Below are 25,155 nucleotides of genomic sequence, written 5' to 3'. Positions count from 1 at the left end.
TAAAGCTCAAAAGGACAACCCAGAAGGAGTCAGAAAGTGAACTGCTCAGAGACCTCCTGCAGAGTTTATCCCAAAATGGTCGCTGCTCCTCAGTCTTCCTGGATGCTCCCCTTTGCGGTGCTTGAAGGAAGGTGTGCAAGGTTGATTCATACTCTCGGGGAGGCTGAGTCAGAAAGCAGACCAAGCCCTGACCAGCGATTCACAGAGCAGTCTGGAAAGAAACAGGAAGAAAGCACCACCTTCTTCTAGCCTTCTCCTCCTCCTCTCCATCTCCTTTGCACTCTCTCCCACAAAGCCTGGTCTTTCATGTCAATATCCCCCAGCCCAGCCCCAGTCTAGGTCACAGGGGCTTCGATACTCAGATCAAGTCTGGCTGGCGTCATTCTCAGACACTTCCTAGTAAAGAATTTCTACAGCTGCAGATGAGAAAATGACTTATTGAGACTAGAAACAGGGAACCCAGTGAGTCTTGTTTTGTTTTTCTATATCCCGATCCAGTTTCTGACTTTGAACACCACTCTCAGGCTTGTACCGAGAGGACGCAGGGTGGAGTGAAATGTCTCCGGCCTCCCTCCCACCCAGCCCCGAGGAGAATCCCATTGACTGAAGCACCCAGCTGGCCCCAGGGCCCTAGAGCAGGAGGCTGTGTCACCCTCTCCACAGGCAGCGCCCCCACAGGTGGCTCATCACACCCACTGGGCTCCTTTCTTCACCCTGCACCATCCCCCCCACCGCCCCCAAGTAAGTGGTAAAAACCACTTAATGTGCTGACTTAGCCAATCCCTTTTTGGTCCATTACGACAAAAGTTGCTCTTTTCTCATTAGAGCCATTTCTGTCAGGGTGTCTTTAATCAATGGCTTCCCCAGGGACAGTATTTTTAGAAGTTGTATTTTTCACACTCTCCCTTTTCCCCTTTTGGAAAATCTCATCCCAGTGCCTAGTGAAATGAACTAATGAGATGCCGGGAGATCCCAGGCTGGTGTTAATTGGAACAGGCACGAAAGAAGTGGCCCACGCACACCTTCGGTTCCTTCCTGCCTTACCTGCGATCCTTTTCTCTGTCTTTCCGGTGTAGGTTGCACAGACAGCAGATGGTGTGGATGCTGACCTCTGGAAAGACGGCTTATTTAAATCCAAGGTTACCAGATACCTGTGTTTCACAAGATCATTTTCCAAAGAAAATGTAAGTCTAGTTGTAGTTTCCATTTGCTGAGTGAGCACAAGTAATTTACATTCCTGTTTGGAATTTCCTCATTTGGTTGTTGTTGTGGTTTATTTTCATTGCCATATTAATTTATCTGTGGTTTTAGTGAACTGGGTAGAATCGGCAGCCAGCACTGTGTTTCATTTATTAACAGTGTTATTAACCACGTACCCAAGTGTACCGTGAATTCCATTCAATTGTGTTCTCAAAAGGAAACCAGGAAATTTCTCTCCCAGCTCTCATTTGCCCACCTTTCCTCCAAGCAACAAATCACAGGATAGTGCGGCAGTGAGAATTCTCTGGTGGAGCGGGATTTAATGCTGGCCAGCAAAGGCAGCCTGGCTCAGGGAGGGTCCCTGTGACCCCACCCCATCCACAGACATCATGCCTTTGCTTCCACAGTGACGTTTCCTCTCTGAGTCTCTGTGTGACATATTGCATTTCATTATTTTTGTAGGTAAGTATCCACTCATGCAGATTTCTCTTACTATGGTTTTTTTTTTTGTTTTTAAAGTACTTGCACCTGTAAATTAGGAAACTTTAAAGACACCTACTAAGGTTTTTTGTTTTTTTTGTTTTTTTTTTAACATCTAATAAGGTATTTTAATAGATGGCTTAGAAAAAAAGGAAATAGTTTTGGTGAGTATCTACTCTGTACAAGGCCTGCCCTGGGCACCTCATTCTGTCCCCAGATAATCTCTACAAGTGGAAGTTCCTTTCCATTGAAGAAACCAAGATCCAAGAGGTGACGTGCTTGTTCGAGGTTACTTCTCTTCCCCAGCCCCAAATAGGGAGGAGTTGGGATTTTCATTTTCAGGGCTAACATTTTATTTTTGGCCACATGTTATTGTCTCTTTGTCATGTAAATTTTATTTTGGGGAATATTTTTATTGATTTATTTATATAAATTATATTATAAAAGTAGTATTTATTTGCAGTTAAAAAAAAAACTGAACCCAGACAAAAAACATACTCATTCAACAGCATGAAAGGGGGAAAGCGTTAGTCCTCCTCTCTGCCACCTGGCCCCGCAGGCCCAGGGTCCCATCACAGGGTCCTTGCGTGTCCCCTTGGTGTTTTCTGAATGTCGACCATCATGTGGCTCTCCAGCTTGTACTCTTTTCTGCCACCTATTCCTGTTGTTTGTGGTTAATTCTTGGGTAGGAGAATTATTGTGAACAGGACTGGGAGAAAAGTCGTTGCTTTATTTTTTTCCCCTAATCACAAGAGCAATATATGCTCGTCGTAAAGTACAGAGTTTATAATGGAGTCAGGGAAGATCTTGACACAAAAGTCTGGAAGTCTTTTCAGTTCAGGCTTTTGAGTGTATTTTAAATACCAGGAAGGTGGCAGGGCTAAAGAGCGGACAAGGGCACTGCGAGCTTATAATGAGTCCCTGCAGGTCCCCCAGCTCACTGAGCAGCCTGAGGCACCCAGGAGAGGGCTGAAGGCTGAGTAGAGGCTTCAGTTAAAAATGAATAGAGGCCGAAGAGGCCTCAGTTAAAACTGGCCTGAGGACAACCATGATCTCTGTGATCATTTTTTGTTTTTGTTTTCATTGCATGAAATCAAAAACACTATGGGGTATTGGTACCTGGGCTAGCAGAGTCCCTGCATCCCTTGGAGTAGGGACAGTGACAGGTCTGAATGTGACAAAGAGAAGTCACTGGGGCTTGTTAGCATTGAGTGTCATGGGTAAGTGTATTAAGGAAAACCCATTGATTTTGTCAACATGTGTTGAACATTAAAAAGATTTTTCTTGGGTGTGATGAAGGGATGTAAGAAGAGGACAAGGGCAGTGTGAAAAGCCTCTATCTCGCTTTTGAAGCAGTGTAGGAGATAGGTGCATGGTGCATACTGTTTTTGGAAAAAGAGTGAATGGATCCAATAGTGGGATCCAAACGATCGAGTTCCAGCAGTTGGCAGGGGCCCACCTGCCAGCTCAGGAGTGGAGGAGGAATCGGAATATTTTAATCTGTTACAGCCAGTCTGTGCTGGCCCTGTAGTCCAAACCAAGACTTTGCAGAGCATCATTTTTTACAGCTGTAAAGGAGGGATGTGGGATCTCAAGACTGGACAGATTCTTAATTAGGTGACTTGAGACTCCCCATGTAGGAGTTTTGGGAGACTCCTTTGGAACCTAAATTCCTTTCCCCCAATAATGCTATTAATACAGAAACCTGGCTTTGGAGTGACATTGCTTCCTGGGGAAGGATCGAGATTAATTGCACTTTTCATGCCCTGTACTTTCTGCATTACCTGTAATAATAATGTACATAGATTAGGTAGGGAGGATATTAAACAGAAGGATTTATGAACATTTGAATATTAAGTTGGTTATCTGTGGCTACCTTAAATGCAAGGTTGTCAAAAATAATTACAGTATACTAGCAAATACTGGCTACCAGAGACAATATAAATACCCTGAGTCAGTGCATATTGGGCTTTTGGCATGAATCATTTGCTCAACAAGGATTGGGAATACGTTCTTCATATTTATGAGGAGGAAATGAAAGAGAGCACAGATGGGGGAGGGGAGAGGAACAGGCAAAATTAATGGTGTCGCAGACCCACTGTATTAAACCCAGTACAGTGGCAGCCCCGTGTAAGGAGCGACCACACTTGGGCTGTGGGGAGCTCTGACAGTGCAGCCTCCCATTTTGTATGCATGCAAGGTTTTTTAATGCTTTGTTTTTAATGGCCACACCACTGATGTTCAGGTTTTATGATCAGGGACATTTGTAGAGTGTGTGGAGGGTGAGGTCACTAAGTGGTTTGCAGTTGACTTCTGTAAAACCCAACTTGTCAAGTAGAAGACATTTGAGAAGGATATTGATGAATGCCCATCCATCTGCGGGGCAGGAAAACATGCCTAGTTGTTAATTTCTCAATGCAGAAAGCAGTGATGACATGGAAAAGCAACTGCCATGAAAAAAAATTACGATAGATTAGACCAGGCGATTCTGAAAGCAGCTGATGTTTGCAAGTTAGGTTAACAGTTCCAACCCTTCCTACACGGTCAGAGATTTATTCCGTGTTCTGAGGGTCCCACTTACCACTCCCTAGCCTGCACTGTACATTGCCTTCCTGAGGCCCAGCTACCTGGAATATCAGAATATCAAATTGTTGGCAAATGTGATAGTTCTGAGAGGAAGAAACGATTTCCTGATGACTGTGCCATAAAAACACTAGTCGTAGGTTACACTTGCTACTTTTAATCATATAGTTTAGATTTGACATCTCAGCAAACCCAACTTGATATATGTGTATGTGTTTGTGTGTGTATATATATATGTATACACACACACACACACATATGAAACGAAGTCTCCCTGCCAGCCAGACTGGAGTGCAATGGCACAATCTCAGTTCACTGCAGCCTCCACCTCCTGGGTTCAAGTAATTCTCCTACCTCAGCCTCCCAAGTAACTGGGATTATAGGCACCTACCACCACACCCAGCTAATTTTTGTATTTTTTAAAGTAGAGACAGGGTTTCACCATGTTGCTCAGGCTGGTATCAAACTTCTGACTTCAAATGATCCACCTGCCTCGGCCTCCCAAAGTGCTAGGATTACAGGCATGAGCCACCATGCCTGGCCAATGTTTTTTTTTTTTTTTTTTTTTTTTTTTTGAGACAGTGTCTCACTCTATTGCCCAGGCTGAAGTACAGTGACATGATCTTGGCTCACTGCAGCCTCAACCTCCCAGGCTCCAACAATCCTCCTACTTCAGTTTTCTGAGTAGCTGGGACAACATGCATGAGTGCCACCACACCCAGTCAATTTTTTCAATTTGTAGAGATGGGGTTTCGCCACGTTTCCCAGGCTTGTCTCAAACTCCTGAACTCAAGCTACCCACCCACTTTGGCCTCCCAAAGTGTTGGGATTACAGGCATGAGCAACAGCACCCGGACTCCAGTTTGATTTCTGACTCTGAGTGGCCTGGTTGAAAAATGCGTACCCGAAATTAATTTATTCAGCAAGTAATTACTGAGCACCTGTTGTGTGGCAAAATCCATGCTAGGCTTGTATTTATAGTAGGAACAGAGATAGTTTTGGTCTTCCTGGTTCTTAAACTCTAGAAGCAAGACAGATATTAAGAAAATAACCCCACAAATTGATAAGGAGGGGAAAAGAGAGTGCCAAGAGGGAACATACACAGTTTAGATGATAAGAACTCCCTGCTTGGCTTTCAGAGACATGGCACAGTGCAGGTGGAGGTGGGATCTTGGCTCCCACGTGCAGAGATGGAGGTAGCAGCCCTTCTTCTCTAAGCAAGATGGAACAACAGCCTCTGAAGTTGCTGTCCAGGGCAGAGTGATGGCTGACCAACTAGATGCTTGTCCAAGGATGCTGAACAAGTAAACGGAGAGCACGCTCACACTGGGCTTTGGGGATGAGGCACTTCTGCAAAATGGGCACGTGGAGTGCATTGCTAGTATCCTAACAGGAGAGATTTGGGATTTGAGCCCATCATTCTTTCCTTAACTGGCTCTGACTAGAGAGGGGGAACCAAGCTGCAAATTACTCTGAAGATTTTAATGAAATCTCCAAAGTGCCCCCACATATTTAAGTTGTAGGGTAGATATCTTTAGAGCTCATTTCCAGCTTGAAATGCGCGCTGCAAGTGCCGGCGTGTTTGCAAAGAATTCTCTCTCGCAATTACAGAATGTGTACTGTCTTCGAAAGATATTTGTACACCAGTTACAGAAACTGCGCACTGTGGACCCCATATACTACCACTAAATAGAAACTTTAGGAGGCCCTTGTGCATGTCATTTTAGAAGACGTGTAATATTGAGGCAGCAGGACTTTCACTCTGTGTTAGTTTATGATTCTTGGGATTTTGTAAAATGTATCTAGCAACTGAAATGTGTGTCAGTATGCAGACTGGTGATCATTTAGAAGTGTGATTGGTTCCCTATTAGGTTTAGATGCATCTCTGTCCTACGAGTGCCTCAGGAATTTGCTCTTCCTAAAACCTCCTGGCCTTGAGATCTGATGCTCAGGGCTGAGTGGCAGCCTGGTCCCGGGACGTGTGTGCACAGCTGCCCTCTGCTGGGTTATGTCTAAAGCATCTCCTGGGTTGCTCCTGCCTCACCAAGGCTGTGTCTGAGTGAGTGGCTTTGAGGTTCTGCAGATAAAACTCCTTCCCGGGGGCCACACGAGTCCCTGTGTAACCACTGGGGAACATTAAGTGTCACCTACTCTAATTAACCTGCTGTCATAAAGCTGCACGAGTCATTGTGTTAAATATGCATCTTGAAGCCAAAATGGCAAAGCCACCACAGGCATGTTCAGATTAATAGTCTGTATCTCTTTTCTTTCTTCCCAAGAGTCATCTGGGGAACGTGTTAGTAGATATGAAGCTCATTGACATCAAGGACACACTGCCTGTGGGCTTCATCCCAATTCAGGAGACAGTGGACACACGTGAGTCATCCTTTAGTAGCACTCATCACAATGAGGGTTTTCTTCCTCCAGATATATTTCTAGGTGTTTTTTTATGTGCATTTTTCTTCAGAAACATTTTCGGAGGTCTTACTGCATGCCCATGAACAAACCCTGCTGCTTTTGATGTGTGTCTGGCTGGGTTCTCCAAGGAGTTTGCAGAGTATTCTGGGTAGCGGCATGTAAATGAGCAGAACGTCCCTTTCTTTTAGAATGGTGCTCCCTGCTGAATGGACTCACTGGGGAACGGAATGGTGAAACTGGATATAGTTTGTCTTTAGTCCTTCCTCTGGTGTTGCTGAAGCCAAGCTTGGCACAAGACCCAGAAGGAAGCAGAAAGAAAACAATCAAAAGACGCCCAGAGAACACAAAGCCAATAATGTGCCCATTTGGGGCCCACAGAGCAAACAAGAAAAGTGAGAATCAAAAAGGCTGCAAATTAAAATTCATAGGTTCGAATTGGACTGAATATTCTGACCACTGAGCAGGTCCAAGCAGAAGTGAATCACTGAGGAATCGGCAGCGTCTTCAGGGTGCTGGAGCCCTTGGAGCTTCTTGACCCACACATGAGTTATTAAATGGTGCTGGAAAACCTCTGGCAATTCGGCTTCCTTGTTTTGGTGTAATTTAACTTACCTTGTTTCATTTTTAATCACTGGTCAGCCAACTTTATGATATCTACAACAGTGAAGTAGTGAATACAAAACAAATACAGAGAATCCTTTCATTATGACTTAGGGTGTGTTTATTAAATTGTCTGTCTCATTTTCTGTCTCATACTTTATTCTCTCATAATTAGCCCACGTTGGTCCCACTATTTTTTGCTGTTTTCTTGCTAGCACTTCGTATGATATGAACTAGAGTTTCTGTCTCTACACAGATCCCACCTAACTGTTATTTTCATGAAACCAGCAGACCCCATTGTATAGCATATTTTTATTTTCGTGATGGTTTCTTTACGTTTAGACATTGGATTGCTTTTTGTCATTTATGATTTTATGTATTACCTGATAATCATAAGAGCTGATACTTAGTGTGCATTTACTATGTGCTCACCCCTGTGATAAATGCTTTACCTCCCTGATTTCATTTCATCTTCAGAAGATCCCTCTTATGAGACGGGCATTATTATACCCATTTCAGATATGAGAAAAGTGAAGCACACTCACTTCTTAGGGATTAAAGAACTTAGCCAAGGTCACGCGTCTGGAACTGGAGGAATAACTAGAATGCTCACATACGTCTTACTCCAGCTACACTTTTTTTTTTTTTTTTTTTTGAGATGGAGTCTCGCTCTGCCGCCCAGGCTGGAGTACAGTGGCTGGATCTCAGCTCACTGCAAGCTCCGCCTCCTGGGTTTATGCCATTCTCCTGCCTCAGCCTCCCGAGTAGCTGGGACTACAGGCGCCTGCCACGTCGCCCGGCTAGTTTTTTGTATTTTTTAGTAGAGACGGGGTTTCACCGTGTTAGTCAGGATGGTCTCGATCTCCTGACCTCATGATCCGCCCGTCTCGGCCTCCCAAAGTGCTGGGATTACAGGCTTGAGCCACCGTGCCCGGCCTCCAGCTACACTTTTAACCACAGCACCACACTGGAAGAGCCTGTGTATAAGCACATTTTACAGATATGTTTTATATTAATGTATAGGGTTTTAAAAAATTAAGATATAACTCACCATGCAATTCATCCATTGAACATGCACAGTTCAGTGACCTTTAGTAAAGGCAGAGTTGTGCAACCATTATTGCACATTATATCACCCCCAAAACCGATTGTCAGGATAAGCACCCCTGTACCCCTCAGCAATCACTCCCTTATTTCTCTCCAACCCTCACCTCCCCACTCCCCACCAGCCCTAGACAACCACTGATCTACTTTCTATATAGATTTGCCTATTCTGGACATTTCATATGAATGGAATCATACAGTGTGTGGTCTTTTGTGACCAGCTTCTCTCTGTTAGCATAATGTTTTCAAGGTTGGCCCATGTTGCAGGATAGATCATTACTTCATTCCTTCTTATTGCCAAATACTAACATATGGATATACCACATTTTGGTTATCCATTGAACTGATGGATATCTGGGTTGTTCATACTTTTTGGCTGTTAGGAATGAGGCTGCTATGAACATTCGTGTACAAGTTTTCGTGTGGGCTTATGTTTTCGTTTCTATTGGGTATCTACCTAGTCATGGAATTGCTGGGTCACATGGTAACTTGATATTTTTGAGGAACTACCAAATGGTATTTCAAAGGAGCTGCACCGTTTTTTCTTCCCACCAGCAGTGCCCGTAGATTCCCATTCCTCCACATCTTCACCAGCACTTTGTTATTGTCTGTCTTTTTGATTCTAGGCCCCTTAGTGGGTATGAAATGGAATCTCCTTGTGCTTTCCATTTGCCCTTGTCTGATGGCAAATGACGTTGAGCATCTTTTTATGTGCTTGTTGGCCATTTGCGTTATCTCCTCTGCTTAGGATCTACAGTCTTCTCAAAGACTTAGATCACTTTCCTCCTTTTCCCCTGTGTTTTTCACAGTTTTAAAATTTGCATTGGTGTTCATTTTTTGACAGTGAGTTGACTTCGAATGTCTTTATACTGATGTGCCGTGGAGCCGCAACGGGTTTTCCATTCTGCATTTTCCTCTCGGTTAGTTGGACCAGTTCACTGAGGCTCTGTCCTGTCTGGACTTGGGGACCAGCGGCTGTGGGGCCCAGGGGTCTTGGTTGGGAAGTTTCTCCCCTGTGACTGGGAGTGCACAGGTTGCTGCCCCAAGTGTGGACTCTGAGATCGGTCCTGGGCTCAATGCCAGGTGCCTTGTCACACAGGAGGGTGAGCAGCAGGGAGCCTCTTCATGTCTGGTTCTAGCAACATTTCCTGGAGGCTTTACCTGGGGGACAGAGGAGCCCAAGCTGACCATATAAGCCTTACGGTCAGCTCTGTATCATTGGAGAGTATTCAAGGCCCTGATTTTATAAAGTCAGCCAAAAACAGGAGACTCTTGTAATTCATTTAAAATATAGTTTGCTGTAATCCATATAGCACTGAAAAACTGGAAGACTGTTTGTTTTAGTAAAGTACTGTGTACTTTCTCTGTGTTCATTAGCATGACTGAACACATTTCTATTGACTATGTATAATATGTTTACTTAAAATTAGGCCTGCTTAAGCATGTGTAATTAGTGGCTCCATCTCTTACCCCGAGTTTGCTGCAGACGGAGGAATGGAGCCAAGAGCAGCGTGGCAACAGCAAGTGAAACACCTGGCGTTAGTTTTCTTTGTGTAAAGGTCTCATCTTCTTCACGCCTTCTAAGGCCAATCTGATCAGCTGATAATCTTTGAAGGTGCAGAGTTGCTGTGAACAGCGCCCCCCATTCCCCAGGTTGCCGTCCCAAGTGTGGACTCTGAGGTTGGGTCTTGTCACACAGGAGGGTGGGCAGCAGGGGCCTCTTCATTTCCAGTACTAGGTTCATTTCCTAGATGTTTAGCAATGTTTAGGGTCTGGATTCAGAACGTTGTTTCTCTCCGCTGGTAGATCTGCTCTAGCCCTCAGTTTCTGTGCCTGAGGAACGCACAAAGTTATCTGACTCTTTAAAAAATGACCCTACCCCCCTAAAAATATAATAACAAAAACAATTCCACTGATTTTCTTGTCCCCCTCCCCACTCCTGGCCCCTATAAGAACCCCCGGGCAGGGCTGTACTTCCCCTTATTCTGTTCCTCGATTTGAATGTGCTGTTGAATGTCTTACTTCCTGCCACAGAATTGCAAGGTCTTGAAACCCAATACCAAGTACGGCCATAAATTACACACTAGAGGCTTACTTGCCAATAATGACAGTAAGATCCCACACAGCTGTTCTTTACTGAGCACTTACTGTGTGCCAGGCACTGGGCTAGGTGGATCATACGTGTTGGCACAGTGCATCCAACCCACATCCCTGCGGGGTGGGTTTCATTAACTCCCTTTTACAATTTACCAAGACTCAGAGAAATTAAGTAACTTGCCTAAGGTCACAGTGCCAGAAAATGTTGGTGTTGGGATTTCAACCCAGGTCTGTCTGACTCGTGTATTAAATGGCTGCAGTTAGTTGAAACTCAGGCTTAAAAGCACAAACACACACACACCTCCCGTTGGTCAGCACTGGAGGTTGCTCAAGCACCAACTCCTTACTCTAAGGCTTGATAAGTAAGAGAAAAGAATCATGTGCTTATCCTTTTTTTTCCTATACAAAATTTATTTCAGGGAGACCAAATAGTTGATGAAGGAAAGTTATTTTTTATATATAGAAGGATTCTAGCTAAAAAATGCAGAAGGAGGCTGGGCGCGGTGACTCACACTTGTAATCCCAGCACTTTGGGAGGCCAAGGTGGGTGGATCATGAGGTGAGGAGTTTGAGACCAGCCTGACCAACATGGTGAAACCCCATCTCTACTAAAAATACAAAAATGAGCCAGGCATGGTGGCACGCATCTGTAATCCCAGCTACTCAGGAGGCCAAGGCAGGAGAATCGCTCAAACCCGGCAGGTGGAGGTTGCAGTGAGCCAAGATCATGCCACTGCTCTCCAGCTTGGGTGACAGAATAAGACTCCATCTCAAAAAAAAATAAAAGAAAAAAAGCAGAAGGAATGACAGAGTTCAAAAATCACCATTGTGAACCTTTAATAAAGCATGGATCTTAGCAACAGTCATCAGAGGGTGACAGAGTACTTAGAGGATGGCAGTTGGGGAACTGTATGACCAAGGGCCCAGGCCGACACCAGCAGAGCTCAACAAGAATGGCCCAGCCAGACTCCGGGCCTCACCATATGACAGCCTAGACGTACACGTGCCCCAGGACAGCGTGTGCATCTAAAAAAACCTAACCTGAGTCTAATCGAGGCTTTAGCTCTGTCAGTCTACAGGAGGCACAGGGGAATGACCCGATTTCTCCAGCCTGTCAGTGCCCTGAAGAAAAGGGAGCAGGAGTGGTTGCTCCAGAGTCAAATGGTCTGGGAGGCCTGACACCCAGAGGCAGTGCCTCAGCATCCTGGGGATCTGGATGCAGACAGACCGGAGAAAACGTGAATGTAGACTCTCTATTGGATGATACTCAGGAATTCTGTTCGTTTTGTTAGGAATGGTGATGGCATGGTGGTCTTTAAAGAACAGTGACCTAGATGCCTACTGAGGTATTGGTGGCGACATGACATGGTGTCGTCAGGGATTCATTTTAAATATCCAGCAAAGTTGCAGGGGTGGGAGGAGAGGAAACCAGCTTGTCCGTTGTGCACAGCATTGACACTGGGTGATGGGAACACGTGGATTCATTCCGCTGTTCTCTCTGCTTTGGGGTATGTTTGAAGATTTCTATGATAAAAAGCAGAAAAGAAAAGAAGTCCATGTGGTGAAATGTGTTAATGCTCAGGGCATCAGCGTGCAGGTTTCTGATGGCTGAGCAGTGAGCAGATTGTGGTTGCGGCTCTTAGAAGCCACCCGGATTTACTGCAGGGTGTGCGGTCCCCTTCTCAGCAAGGGGTGTCTGGGTTGAGTCCTGCATGCAGAGCAGGGTGACTGCAGCCCCAGGGAAGGCAGGCGGCAGAGCCCAGCCCTTCTGTCTAGCAGCTTAGGTGACCTGCCACTTCTGCTGCCAGGAACAGGGTGTGACAAGGGATGTGGTTTTCAGAATAGAGATGGTGGTATCTCTGGAAAACTCATACCTTTTCTGTTGTCCTTTCCTTCAGAGGAAGTGGCTTTTAGGAAGAAGAGGCTGTGCATTAAATTTATTCCACGGGATTCAACGGAAGCTGCAATTTGTGACATTCGGATCATGGGCCGGACCAAGCAGGCCCCACCTCAGTACACGTTTATCGGGTGAGTCTTAATGACAGGACTCTCAGCTGCTACTCTTTCATGAGAGCACTCAGGCCACTCCAGGTAATGAGGTCCCAGAGATTTTCATGTGGCCCCCAGGCTCTCAGCCATGGGCCTCTGTCAGCCCAGTGCTCCTCACTGCCCTTCCTGCTCAGCTGCGGCCTCTCTGCGCCTGGACTCGCACTGCTGACTCTACCTTAGGGCCCTTCCCCCACTGCCCTTCTGCGCATTCAGCCTTGAAGCTCCTCTGGGTCCTTCCCCGACACCCTGTGATGCCACCAGCCTCAGCTCTCCACACTCGTTATTCCCCCTATAGGAAAGGTCACAGGGACCTATTTTGTACTGTGGGGCCAAGGTCACTGGATGTGGTCATGAGTGAGGCAAAGGCCCTGCTGTCACAGAGCTGATGTTCGAAAAGGGACAGACGAGCAATAAACGAGAAAATAAATGAGATAATTCCAGAGAGTGAAGACAGTGAAACACAATGATGGAGTGGGGGCCTCTTCCGTGAGGGGGTCAGGAAGGTGACACTTGAGCAGAGGCCTCAATGTCAGGAAACCAGCCATGCACAGATGTGAAGGCAGGGCCCTCGAGGCAGAGCAGAAGCAGAAGGAGAGAAGTGGGAATGAGCAAGGAGAGAAGTGGGAATGAGCATGGTACGTTCTGGGAGCAGAACGCAGCCCCATGCAGCTGGAAGAGCCAGGGAGAGTATTGGGACAAGGGCGAGGGTTGGCAGGACCTCCTAGGACATGGCCTGGAGTTTATTCCAAGCACACTGGAAAGCCAGTGGAGGGCTCCAAGTCAGGAAGAAACATAAATATTACACAGCTCCATGATAATTCCCCAGTAAGCAGAGAACTGCTGAGGCCTGGGCCCGTTTGTGTCTTGTTTCTCCAGTAGCCTCAGCCCTGAGCATGGGCCTGGCTCTGTTGCGGCTCCATAAATACGTAGTACAGTGAAATCCCAGGGTTTCACTTAGGGCTCTGTTGATTGTAAGTGACAGGAAACCCAACCCACTTTGGCTTGAGCAAAAGAAAGAATTTGTTGGCTGGCATCACAGAAGAGTTGGGGAAGCAGGACCGGCACGCCTGGAAGCGGAAGCTTGAAAGCCGGCACTGGGTTCTGGTTTCCCTATCTCCCTCTGGCTGTGGTGCTGGGCTCTGTTCTGACATGTTTCCCCCTCGAGGAGGCCTGGTGCTGCAGTAGCTCTACCTGCTTTTCATCCAGGTTCAAGTCCAGAGGCCAAGAGCAAGTCTGTGTTCCTGCTAGTTCAAAAGAAGTTCTAGAATTTAGTCTCATTGGTCTTGATTGATCTAGGTAGGGTCATGTGCACCCTGGGCTGGTCACGGTTTTCTGGAAAATTCTTCCATTGACCAGGCCTGAGCAGGAAGTAGGATTAGCTCCATGGGAACTCAAGGACTAACCATGACTGGTGCTGCCCCTAAAATACAGAGGGGAAGTCAAAAGTCAGAAAGGGGGTTAGTGGATGCCAGCTGTCTGGAAGGAAATAGATGTTCACTGTCCTCGGTCAACTGAAATCCAGGTGTGCCGGTTACTTGGTGTGGCGGATGGTTTACAGCCCCCTCAGCCATGTGCCTCTTCCCTGGCCAGGCCTGGGAGGTGCCATGTGTCTCCCTGTGGGCTCCCAGAGACACTCTCTCCTCCTCAGCTTCTGAGGCCAGCCTCCTGGCTCAGGCCTGTACTCTGCTTTACTCTTGTTCATTTGAGCCCAGAGCTGCCTTTTTATCAGCCAGGGCCTTTCCTGATAGCCTAGACCCGGTGAGAGGAGCAGATGAGCCCTTGTGGCATTTGCTTGAAGCATGCAGGGAGCAGGTACCACAGAAATGCAGAGTTTCACCTCTGGGGGCTTCGGCTCTGGCATCGGAATGCTCTGTGTCAAGATCATGTGGTTAAGAAGGACTCTGTGATCATTCCCTTCCTACACGCTCAAAAATCCTGTTTTGCAACATGGCTTACACTAATTATGTAAACAGGACTACAGGAGTAGGAAATAGTTAGAATAAACATACTTCAGGCACCTCAGAAGCACCCATTTACATACAAATGGCAGAAACCAGCAATTTCGTAATGAACTTTTAAATCTAATTTCAGTCGCTATGTGTATCTTTAATTATAAACTATCCTGTTGTAAAAAGATTCCATTTTTAACCAATTTAACCAATTTTAAGGAAAAGATATTTACCAGTATGTACCTTGATAAAACCAAAGCCTTTTTTCCTTTATATCACTTTGGAAATATGGCTATAGTTTTATTTCATCTTGGGGCAACAGTTCTCTTCCAGAGGAAGACAATTCCGGTGTCATTTTTAAGCAAGGAAAGAGAATTCAGTATTCAGAACTCTAAGCCACTTATTCTTAAAAGCGGGCACAGTTCTACGTGTTACTTTGCAAGGGTTTGGGATTGTCAGTTGGGGAAGATAGAAACCTCACATTCCAAACAGCACCTCCAAAGCCTGGCAGCTAGAGGCCATGGCCCAGATGTGGAGAAATCAGTGCAGCTCACTGGAATCGCTCATCTAAGAAGACAGGATTGTGGTTTACATGGTTCCTGTGGTGTCCTGAGAAGCTTATTAGGGGTTCCCACAGAATAAGTCTTTCTCCATTTTTTGAAGAGATTATATTCCTCTACATCAGGTCCCAAAGATGCAGTTCTGTGGGGCAACTGGGAAGTTGGAAACTGAATATGGTGAACATGATCCCATCACTATTCCTAGGAGTGTGGCTGTCTCCTCAGCACTCGCGAGTGTGTGGTGTAGTAGGGGTCAGGGCTGTGGTAACTGTGTGAGGGAAGTCACAGGAGAGCTTGTGCGGTGTCTGGGAAGCCCCTTGGTGTCCACTCCTAGTTGTGTGGTTTGTGGGGCGAGTTTTGCAGTTTGAAGATGATTCCCAAACTGACCCTGAGAATGAGGCCGACGGCAGGTGACACACAGCTGGAAGAGGCTGTATCCTGAGATTGGGGTGTGTTAGAGAGTAGGGGGCTAATTCATCTCATGGTTAAAAACCAGCATCTCCCTATCTGTCTCTCCTAACTGCACAAAGGACTTGATGTGGATTATCACGTCATACTCTACAAGGAACTGGCAAAACAGAAAGAAGTTTGGAGAAGCAAGGAAAGTACCAGTTGGAGTAGGAAGGCAAGCTCGGGGAGGGTGACACAGGCAGCCTTGTCCTGAAGGCCTGCCTAGATGGAACAGCTCACCCTCATGTGAACTGTGATGCCCAGAGCACAAAGGAGGTGGTGGAACCCATTTCATGTGGGCGGTGAGAATTGATTCCCTGGTGTTTGAGGCCATGACTCTTTTAAGTTAGTTGGTTTGCTTTGTCACTCAGGTAAATGCTTTGTGCTAACCAGAGCCATGAAGATTTCTCTTTTTTCCTAAAGGGAACTGAACAGCATGGGGATCTGGTATCGAATGGGCAGAGTACCAAGAAATCATGACTCATCTCAACCCACAACGCCTTCCCAGTCATCAGCTGCTTCCACCCCAGCCCCCAACCTTCCCAGGTGAGGCCTTGTTGGGGTGTCTTGTGTTGTCCTGTGGTCGTGGGTCCCTGCACAACATTTTAGAACACCACCAAGTGTCTGCTGAAATAGTGCAAAGGACAGCTGAACAACTGTAGAAGCAATATATCTTTAGAGGAGATTTTTAAAAATCCACTTGGAAATCTTTGCATTACGTGAATGCAAAAGCCATTCTATAGTCCGTTTTGTACGTGTTCTGCAGGCTCCTAAAACTGCACATTATGCAACTTAAAATTGGCTTGCTATTCAAAAGAACTGCTAGCTACACACAGACATGTGTTGTGTAGCCATGGAGTTGGGGTCACTGGCCTTAAGGTCAAATTCCTTCTCTACCTTGGCCAGCAACTCATTTGCAACCCAGAAGGGTAGGTGAGTTCTTATATTCTTCATTTTCATATAATTTCTTTTTCTAATGATCTATAAACTAAGAAATGGGTAGTTTGGGTATGAGAGAATAGTGAGGAGTTTTTCAGGAAATGCTAGTTTTAATAATTGTCTCCACAAAGAAACTTGGGTGAGCCAACTGTTTGCTCTGCAACTGATTTCAGATATAATAGAGGTAGTAACAGTCTCTACACTTTCTGCAAAAATAATCCTGTCAAATAAAAATCCTGTGCATCACTAGGAGTAAACTGAGGGCAAGGAACAAACAGCACTGATGGATTAAGCTTGAGAAAGGGACTGCAAAAGTAAAATAAAACAAGAACGGTGAGGCAGCAACACTTAGGGATTGACGTAATGTAAATGAGAATGGATCTCGAAGCTTCCACGTGGGTGAATAGAGATGAACAAAATCTGTCAGGAACCGGACAGAAGAGTCACCGGTGGGTCTTCCTGGGCCCTCCACAATACAGCCTGCCCTCCGGGACATGCCACCAGCTGTCTGTACTCTGTTGCTCTGTGCCAAGCCTCCGCCTCACTCGGGAGAATGCGCTGTAATGAGGCCCTGAAGCCCTGAGTACTGTGTCCTCTGGGACATCCCCCTATAAAGACAATCTGGTCTTTCTTGTGACAGTTTCATAAACCAAGAGTAGTATTTAAACTTAACTACCCCTGGAATTGCCTGGAACTTTAGAAGGAGTTTTCAGTTTCATTTGGCATAAAAAGTTAGAAATCGCTAATGAGCCTCCCAGAGTTGCAGGGTGAACAGCTGAGTCTCTTTGTTAGGTTCAGGAGTATGAGGCTAGCACCGCGCATCAGCACTTGTTCCTCCGTTTCTGAGCGAGAGCACTGTCAGCTCCACCCCGGAGGGCACTGCCGAGGGTCACTGTCACCTGTGCTCAAGGCTATCTCAGGTGTGTCACCTGTGCTGGGGGGTCAGCTAAGGCCATCACCTGTGTGTTGGGGTCCTCCATCACCTGTGCTGAGGCCCATCGCCTGCCTGTACTCGGGTCAGCTCAAGTTTGGGCTCCTTGCAGAGGCTGGAAAGCCCCCACAGGAGCAGTTGCCCTGAAGTCGTTACAGCTGCTCCCTGCTGACATCATGTGGTTTAGAAGGGCCCAGAAATGGGCACCACCTCAGGCAGGTTTTGACTTTCTGTGGATAAAGAGCGAGCACCAGTTTTCTCAGATAAAGCAGAGAGAGTGCTCTCGGAAACCTGCTGGTCACTGTGAGAGCAAGGCCACTTGCACCTGAAGCAAGGCGGCCGAGAACACTGAGCCACCAGCAGCCTGGCAGGATTGCAGGGCAGCGCATCAGACCCAAGTGTTTATAAGGCTTACGTACTTTATCACCTCTGCCGTACCGTTTATGGTTTACAATGGCTGCAAGGAAATTGGATCAGTTTTGTTTTACTTGCCAAATAAAACAAATGTCAAAATAGTCAATATAAAATGTATTCTAATTTGGCTGAGTTAAGTCAGCCAGTATGCAGCAGGATAATTGAATGTACATTAATGCTTCCAAGTAAAAACCACTTGTCTGTCCCAAGTTGTCCTGTGCAGTAATTTACAGGTAGGATGCACACCTATGTGAGCCTCGACCATAAGGGTTTTTTGGTTTTTGTGGGATTTTTTTTTGGTATTGTTTTCCTATCCAGTATCTTTGATTTTTTTGTTAATGAAATGTTGATTATTCATTCAAATTTTTCCATTGAAGACCAGCAAGGATGAGTATGCTGTTTTATTCCTTGAGGCTTCAGGTCTCTGCACTCTCCAGAGAAGGAACCTGATTGCTTCCCCTCTGGTGAGCAGCAGTGACTGGGGCTTGTGCTTCAGGTGCTGGGCGTCTGCCAGGAGCCTATAAGGTAGGGCAGGCCCCTCACTGGGGCCTGCAGGGCCTCACACCAGCTCGGGGATTTCTTGTCTTCCCTCTCCCAGCTCGAGCCCCAGACATTAAGCTGCGCTGAGAGCCTCCTCCTCCCTTCCTGCCCCTGGCTTCTGCACCTTTGCTTCCGGTGCTCCCTGCACATGAGGTGTGTTTGGTTGGCAGGCCTCAGCGCAGAGGACTCCTCTCCCAGGAAGCCCTCCCTGAGGCTCCTGGACTGGGCCTGTGCTGGGTCTTCTTCTGTGAGCGCTTCCGGGACATCTCGAGTCCCTGGGGTGGTGTGGGCACGTGGTGAACCTCCGAGGAGCTCCCCAGCGCCCACCTGAATCCAGGCAAGCATTCAGTTTCACAATCAATGTGTCCCTTGCAACCGCTCCGGACGACTCCCTGTTCCCTGAGCACTGCGTGGGTCTTTTCCGATGGTGAGAGTAATCCAGGCTTGTAGAAAATTGGCAGAACGTAGAAAGCATGAAAAAACAGGAATTCCATATAACCTTTTGTTATATTTCCCTCGTCTTTTTCTTGTGTACTTTTTACATAGGTGATATCATATCGTGTAATAGCAAGTCTGCGTCTTGCTACTGTTTTCTCAAGTAGCCTCAACCATAAACCTGAGAACCACGTCCAGTGCGGTCTTTGTGTGGCGTGGATCGAGCCGCTGGGAGCGCGGTGACGCAGCGCCCTCTACTGCCCAGCCGTGGCGGTGGCGGGGAATGCGATTCTGAGCCGGAGCTGGTGGCAGGCCCTTTCCCCGCAGAGCGCTGGCCCAGGCTGGCCGGGAGGACCTAGGAAGGGGTGGGTCACAGATCTTGCTGCTTTCTTGAGTCTGTGTTCTTCTCCAAAGCCAAAACCATGTGCCTCCATTTCTTGTGTCATCACTCAGATTTCAAAGAATTCCCTGCCATTTTTTGGAATGCCATTCATTCCCGGCTTTATTTCAGACAAAAGGTGGATCTTTGCATGGTCTGTAGGCCATCACCTGAGGACCTGGTGGTTCTAGCAGCACTGTCCATAAGCAGGAACTGCCTCTAGAAGCAAGAGCTTCCCGCAGAAGCTCTGTTTTTGCAGAAAATGCTGTGGTGTCACCAGCTTTGGAGTTGTCCTTTCGGAGCAGGCAGGTCCCCAGGGAGAGGGATGCTCCTGGGCTGTACCAGTGAGTTGGTGGCTAAGGCAGCAGAAGGTAGCTTGGCAGAGCTCCTCTCCCTCACAGTGACGCTTCATCTCACACACAGACATCGCCACACACATCTCTTGACTGTTTCCTAGTGAAGAAGGGCAGCCGCTTCTTCTGGGACCCGGAGCCTCTTCATTTCCCTGGCCGCAGGCACTCCATCCCCTGCTTGCCCATGTCACGCATGTCGATCAACAGGAGAGGGCTGGCCTCGGGACGGAGGCACGGTGCCATCTCTGTGGCCCTCTTTGGGGCTGGGCCTAGCTTTGTGAGTCAGCCTCGGGTGTGCGATCGGATGGTGGGGTTTCTGATTTCGGCTCTGTGCAGCTGTCTGGGGCAGGGGAGCCAAGAGAGGAAACACCTTCCCGGCCTCTATCAGAGCAGCCCCTCCACCGTCTCGCACATGCGGGGCATCACCTCTTCCTGCTGGGAAGAAAAGGTTCCGCTGCTGCTGCTGGGACAGAGGTTGGGAAAAGCCCCAGGAGGCAGGTGGGCTCACAACCGCTGGAGCAGCAGAAGCCCCCAGTGTGATAAGCGAATGGCTCTGGGTCGACCCAGGAGGAGGCCCCTGGTGAGCTGCTGCCCTGTAGCTCAGCAAGCCGCAGAACCATGGCTTGATAAAGACATCAGAGGCATGCTTATCAAATTTGCAGATGATACAGAGTCATTAGGGTGAGCTGATGTGCTGAATGACAGAATCAATACTCTGCATCTCCTCTATAGCCAGAACAACCCGCCGGAACCATGGGAGGCGATGGGCGCAGGCCGAGAGGGCCTCCAAGGTTCAAAAAATTCCATCACACAGGAACCAAACTGAGGCCTTGCTTAGCAGCCGTGTGTGCAATGGCGGGGGTCAGAGCACGGGTGTGTGGAGTGCAGCCTGGTGTGCACAGCGGGAGGCCCTGAGTGCAGTCCTGTTCCTGGGGCATGTCCACTGCCCCACACCACCAGGCAGAGGTTTCCCGAATCCAGTGTCGAGTTTGAGGAATCCAGTTTGGACCTGAGTGGAGACAGGCCAACCTGCTGCAGACGTCTTAAGGGTCAATAGCAGCAGAGAAAGTAGAAGTGTTTCCAGGTGTGGATGGGGGGGGTGGAGAGATGGCTGGGGGCTCCAGAAGACAGAATTAGGTCAGGTGGACTAAAGTTACAAGGAGGTAGATTTAGGCTTAACACTTCAAAAAAAAAATCAATAAAGACACCTTCCCCAAGGTGAAAATTCTGTGGCATCAAGAAGCTGACCTGAGGTGTGATGCGCTCCCAGATGCTGGGGTTGGTCAGATGACATTTGGATCCTTCAGACTGCAGGAGAATTAGAGCAATCGGTGTTTCTTAAGCCTTATTTAAGAAACATGTCATATTCCCTCTCCCCACCTATAGAAATTCAGGTTCAGCAGACCTCCATGTTAGGGCCACAGACACCTTGAATTTCAGGACCCTCCAGTGAGCAGGGAGGGCACAGAGCAGCAGGCCTTGGTTTCAGAGGTCCCCAAGGCACCATCGATGCTGCTTCTGTATCTGACTTGCAGCCATTGCGTTCCTCCACTCACCAGTGCTGAGGTCAGAGGAGGAGGCATGGATAGTGGAGAGGTGCTGCTGTGCAGCCTCCCTAAGAGGGAAGGCTCAGAGGGGCCTCCCAGCACATCCGGGGCCCTTGGCGATGCGGACACCATGTCTTGGTCCAGGGTAAGCAGGTGTGAGCTGACGACAAGTGGTATTCTGTCCCTTTCAGAGTCTGTCAGAAACACGTAGTCTGGCCTCCAGGTGGCTGGGGTTTTCAGGACATCTTGTGTTTATGTGAACATCCATCCTGCGGGGGCTCTCCTAGAAAATCTGCAACTTGTCGTTCCAGTAGCCCCACCCCGCCCTTCCCACTCACCTGGGCTGTCCTCACCATGGTCCTGAGGGAGAAGCTGCTGCCCAAACTCTCCTCCCCACAGACGCCAGGCCACGGGCACATCCTGTGACCTTTCCCTGACACTGTCTCTCTTGGGGGAAAGGGTTATTTTTCCACCCGAAGCCACAGAGCATTTCCCAGCCATTGAGTTCTGACCGGCAGCCTCCTATGCAAGGTGCAGCTCCCGGTAGCCTCTTGGAGTGTCAGCCACGCCTGGGTTGCCCGTAGGAGGTGACGTGGTGCTCGCTGTTGCAGTCATCTTCCTGTAATTTGTCAGCTCCCAGCAAGTTGTCAGTCACAGGTTCGGAAGTATGTTTCTTAGTGACAGACATAATTGTACTTAACTTTTTGCATGGATGTTATCAATCTGTGACAGATACTCTGGGAAATGGGGCATTTTGATTGCAGAATATCTGTCACATGCATTTAGTCTTCCTCTCAGGGACACCAGAATTCAGTCACAACTTTTGCATGTCGATGTCAGGTTTTGAGAACATAGATCCTTGCTGACCTCAAAAATCGTTCCATCACTCCGATCCCAGGGCTGTCATCGGAAAGGTTAATGGCCCTTCCTACAGGAGAGGAAAAATCATGCTGTGGTGATCTCGAATTCAGGCTGTGCCGCCCCGGCTTGTCCCCCATCACATCATTGTCAGAAGCCCATGAGCGTGCCACACTCCGTCCTGGCCTCTCCAACCCCGCCTTCCCTCTGGACATGGGGATCAACTCCACTACTTTCTGATTAACTCGCAGAGTAAGTCAGCAGTGGGGGTGGTGCCTTAGGTGACCAGCTGGAGCCCTGTTGTCCACACTGACAGCCTCAAATCCTTCGGCTGCCTTCTGTCCATTTTCAATTGTAAGATGGTCCTTGTACCCCAGATGACATCTGTCACCTGTCCTGTTGTTGCAGGACTTGAATGTGAGGCCCAGAATCGCACAGATCAGGGAGGCTGAGTTTTCCTTTTCCTGTTGAGGTGTTTACCGCCTGTTCGGAGTGGCAAAAGGCTTGGCGCTGGAGGCATTTGCCTGTGAGAAGTTTCTCCCTAGGGTTCAGTAGGGCAAGGCTCAGTGCAGAGGATTGGAATTGAAATCTGTGGTTTCATGTAAGGTGCATCATTTATGAGAGGGGTTCTGTGTATCCCGGGTGATTCCAATGACTCTTTTTGTCCCCTAGTAATAAATTGTGACATGGATTTTGAGCTCCGCTTCCATAGTTGCAAGAAATGGTTTGGGGGCAGGTGAGCTGAGCAATGGAGCCCTCTGTCCTGGTCCCATCAAAAGAGGGCTTGGCACACTGGGTGTGGTGGCTCATGCCTGTAATCCTAGCACTTTGGGAGGCTGAGACGGGAGGATCACTTGAGCTCAGGAGCTCGAAACAAGTCTGCGCAACATGGCAAAACCCCATCTCTACAAAAAAATCAAATACAAAAATTAGCTGGGTGTGGTGGCGCATGCCTGTGGTCCTAGCTACTCAGGAGGCTGAGTGAGAGGATCACTTGAGCCCGGAGGTCAAGGCTGCAGTGAGCTGTGATCATGATCCCTCCATTGCACTCCAGCATGGCTGACAGCACAAGACCCTATCTTTAAGAGAAAAAAAAAAAAAAAGGAAGAAGAAGACAAGGGCTTGGGCCCTGCGTTTCTGGCGTGGGGGCCTTCAGACACTTCTGCAGGTCATGTCCAGGCATAACTATGGGTCTGGCTTCCCTTGGAAAAATTGGATTTCCTCCTCCTTCACACTAAAGCCACACACGCTTTTCGTTCGTTTAACTCTAAAGACAGAACACACATTTTCGTTGTCTTTTAAGATGAAGACTGTAGCACAGGGTTCTTTACACAGGGAGCCCAGACATCAGCACTGGGGTGTGAATGATCCTGCCGCGCAAGCGGCACCTTCCAGCCGAAAGGACTGGCAGCCAGCCGTGTCTCAGAGACGAGCCCTCTGGAGGGGTCAAACCTGGACACTAAATCCAAGATGGATCAGGGGTGGGCTTCTGGGGCTCAGGTATTATTTCTGTAAATAGCCCGCATTTACATTCTTTGCCTATAACTTTAAAGTCCGTGGTGGCCTGATAACTACCTTGGGGAAGACCGCCCCCCACCTGCCCTATCCTCTCACATTAATTAGACAAGTCTCCTCCTGTCTCCGGGGCACACCATTCTCATTCCAAAAGCGTCTCTGCTCTGGCCCTCACCATGCACCTCAGTTTGCACCAGCCCCTTCCCTCCTGGAAGAGACTCCAGAATGCTTAGGATTGGCCCTGGCCAGCCCCGCCCCAGGCCTGTAGTAGCCCACATCACTGCTAGAAAGCCTAGCCCACATCGGTTCCCTTCTTCTCCTCCAGTTGCCTGCATCGTACGGCTTGGCATCTCACAGTTCCCCGTCATCGCTGCATGTATTTCTGTTTGATCTTACTGACTAGATTTGCTGCTTGCTGATGACAGAGATCCTCATGTTTTCCTTTTTCTCCTTTAAAGCCTCAAAAGAGGCTAGTCACACAGAAATAGCAATGATGATCCCATTGCATCACCATTCCTCAAAATTGAGCAAGTACTTTCAACCATGTCATCTCATTCCATGCTCACAGTAAGTGTTCACTGGAAAATGTGTGGCCCCAAGATGGTAAAGAACTCTGAATTCCAGGTGGCTGGCACGTGTTAGGCACCCAGAAAGTATTTATTGGATGCATAAGGTGAGTTAGTTTAATGCATAGGACTGGACATCATATTTTATGCATCGCTCCTTCCATCCGTCCATCCATCCAGCAGAGACTTATCATGCATTTATTAGGTATGAGGTACTGTTCAAAGGCTTTACAAATAACTCCTTTAATTCTTTATTTTTATTTATTTTTTATTTTTGAGATGGAGTCTCACTGTTGCCCAGGCTGGAGTGCAGTGGTGCTATCTCAGCTCACTGCAACCTCTGCCTCCTGGGTTCTAGCAATTCTCCCACCTCATCCTCCCGAGTAGCTGGGATTACAAATGTGCGCCACGTTTTTAGTAGAGACGAGGTTTCACTATATTGGCCAGGTTGGTCCCGAACTCCTGACCTCAAGTGATCTGCCTGCCTCGACCTCCCAAAGTGCTAGGATTGTAGGCGTGAGCCACCGTGCCCAGCCAACTAGTTTAATTCTAATAATAGCTCTGTGAGTCCGTTACTATTATCAGCCCAGGTTTAAGCTGAGGAAACTGAGAGCGCGGAGGTTAAATCCCTTGCCCAAGGTCATACAGTTAGTAAGTGTCAGGGCTAGGATCTTCACCCAAGCAGGCAAGCTACTGTTAGTGTGCAGACAGACTGTCTCGAGGCCCCCGGCCGTGAAGCCTTTCATCAGGGAACCAAGCATGTGCCTGGAGGGGCTGGTGGGTAGGGGGGTTGCCCATCCAGGTGGCTCTGCCACCTTCCTGTGCAGCTTCTCCAGGCTTCTGACCAGCAGCTGGTGAATGAGGACTTCCCCAGGCGTGTGGGTGGGGAACGCGTCCCGCAGAGGCCTCTCTGGTCGGAAACCGCCCAAGCAGTCTTAGAGAGACGTGTGAACTTTGGCCGGTGTCCAGCACACTTGCACTGTGGTCGCCGACTGAGGGAACATGTGGAGGCCGCCCCGGGAGGTCCCAGCACCACCATCCCTCCCTTGCTTTGAAGCGGGCATTTAAGCAGGGTTACGAGCAGTGTGGTTTATTCTGGTGATTGTGAGAGCGGCATGAAAGAGACCTACAGAATGAGGTTATTTGAATATCTTCAAAATGCTCGTGAACAGAGCGGTGGCCGCTCTT

General features: G+C 47.9%; 1 protein-coding gene across 2 annotated transcripts in view; it reads left to right on the top strand.

Moving 5' to 3' along the window:
• Positions 1 to 25,155, top strand: part of MVB12B (multivesicular body subunit 12B) — a 180,485-nt gene that overhangs the window by 53,691 nt on the left and 101,639 nt on the right. For both annotated transcript variants that reach the window (XM_025360209.1, XM_025360210.1), the window contains exons 3-6: positions 1,077 to 1,184; positions 6,543 to 6,639; positions 12,381 to 12,510; positions 15,914 to 16,036. In XM_025360209.1, coding sequence (XP_025215994.1) covers positions 1,077 to 1,184; positions 6,543 to 6,639; positions 12,381 to 12,510; positions 15,914 to 16,036 — 458 coding nt within the window. The remainder of the gene's footprint in view (positions 1 to 1,076; positions 1,185 to 6,542; positions 6,640 to 12,380; positions 12,511 to 15,913; positions 16,037 to 25,155) is intronic.

The sequence above is a fragment of the Theropithecus gelada genome, chromosome 15 (genome assembly GCF_003255815.1).
Source record: "Theropithecus gelada isolate Dixy chromosome 15, Tgel_1.0, whole genome shotgun sequence".
NCBI classification, from domain to species: domain Eukaryota; kingdom Metazoa; phylum Chordata; class Mammalia; order Primates; family Cercopithecidae; genus Theropithecus; species Theropithecus gelada.
The sequence above is the reverse complement of the archived record's forward strand: the minus strand, read 5'-3'. Positions and strand labels throughout refer to the sequence as shown.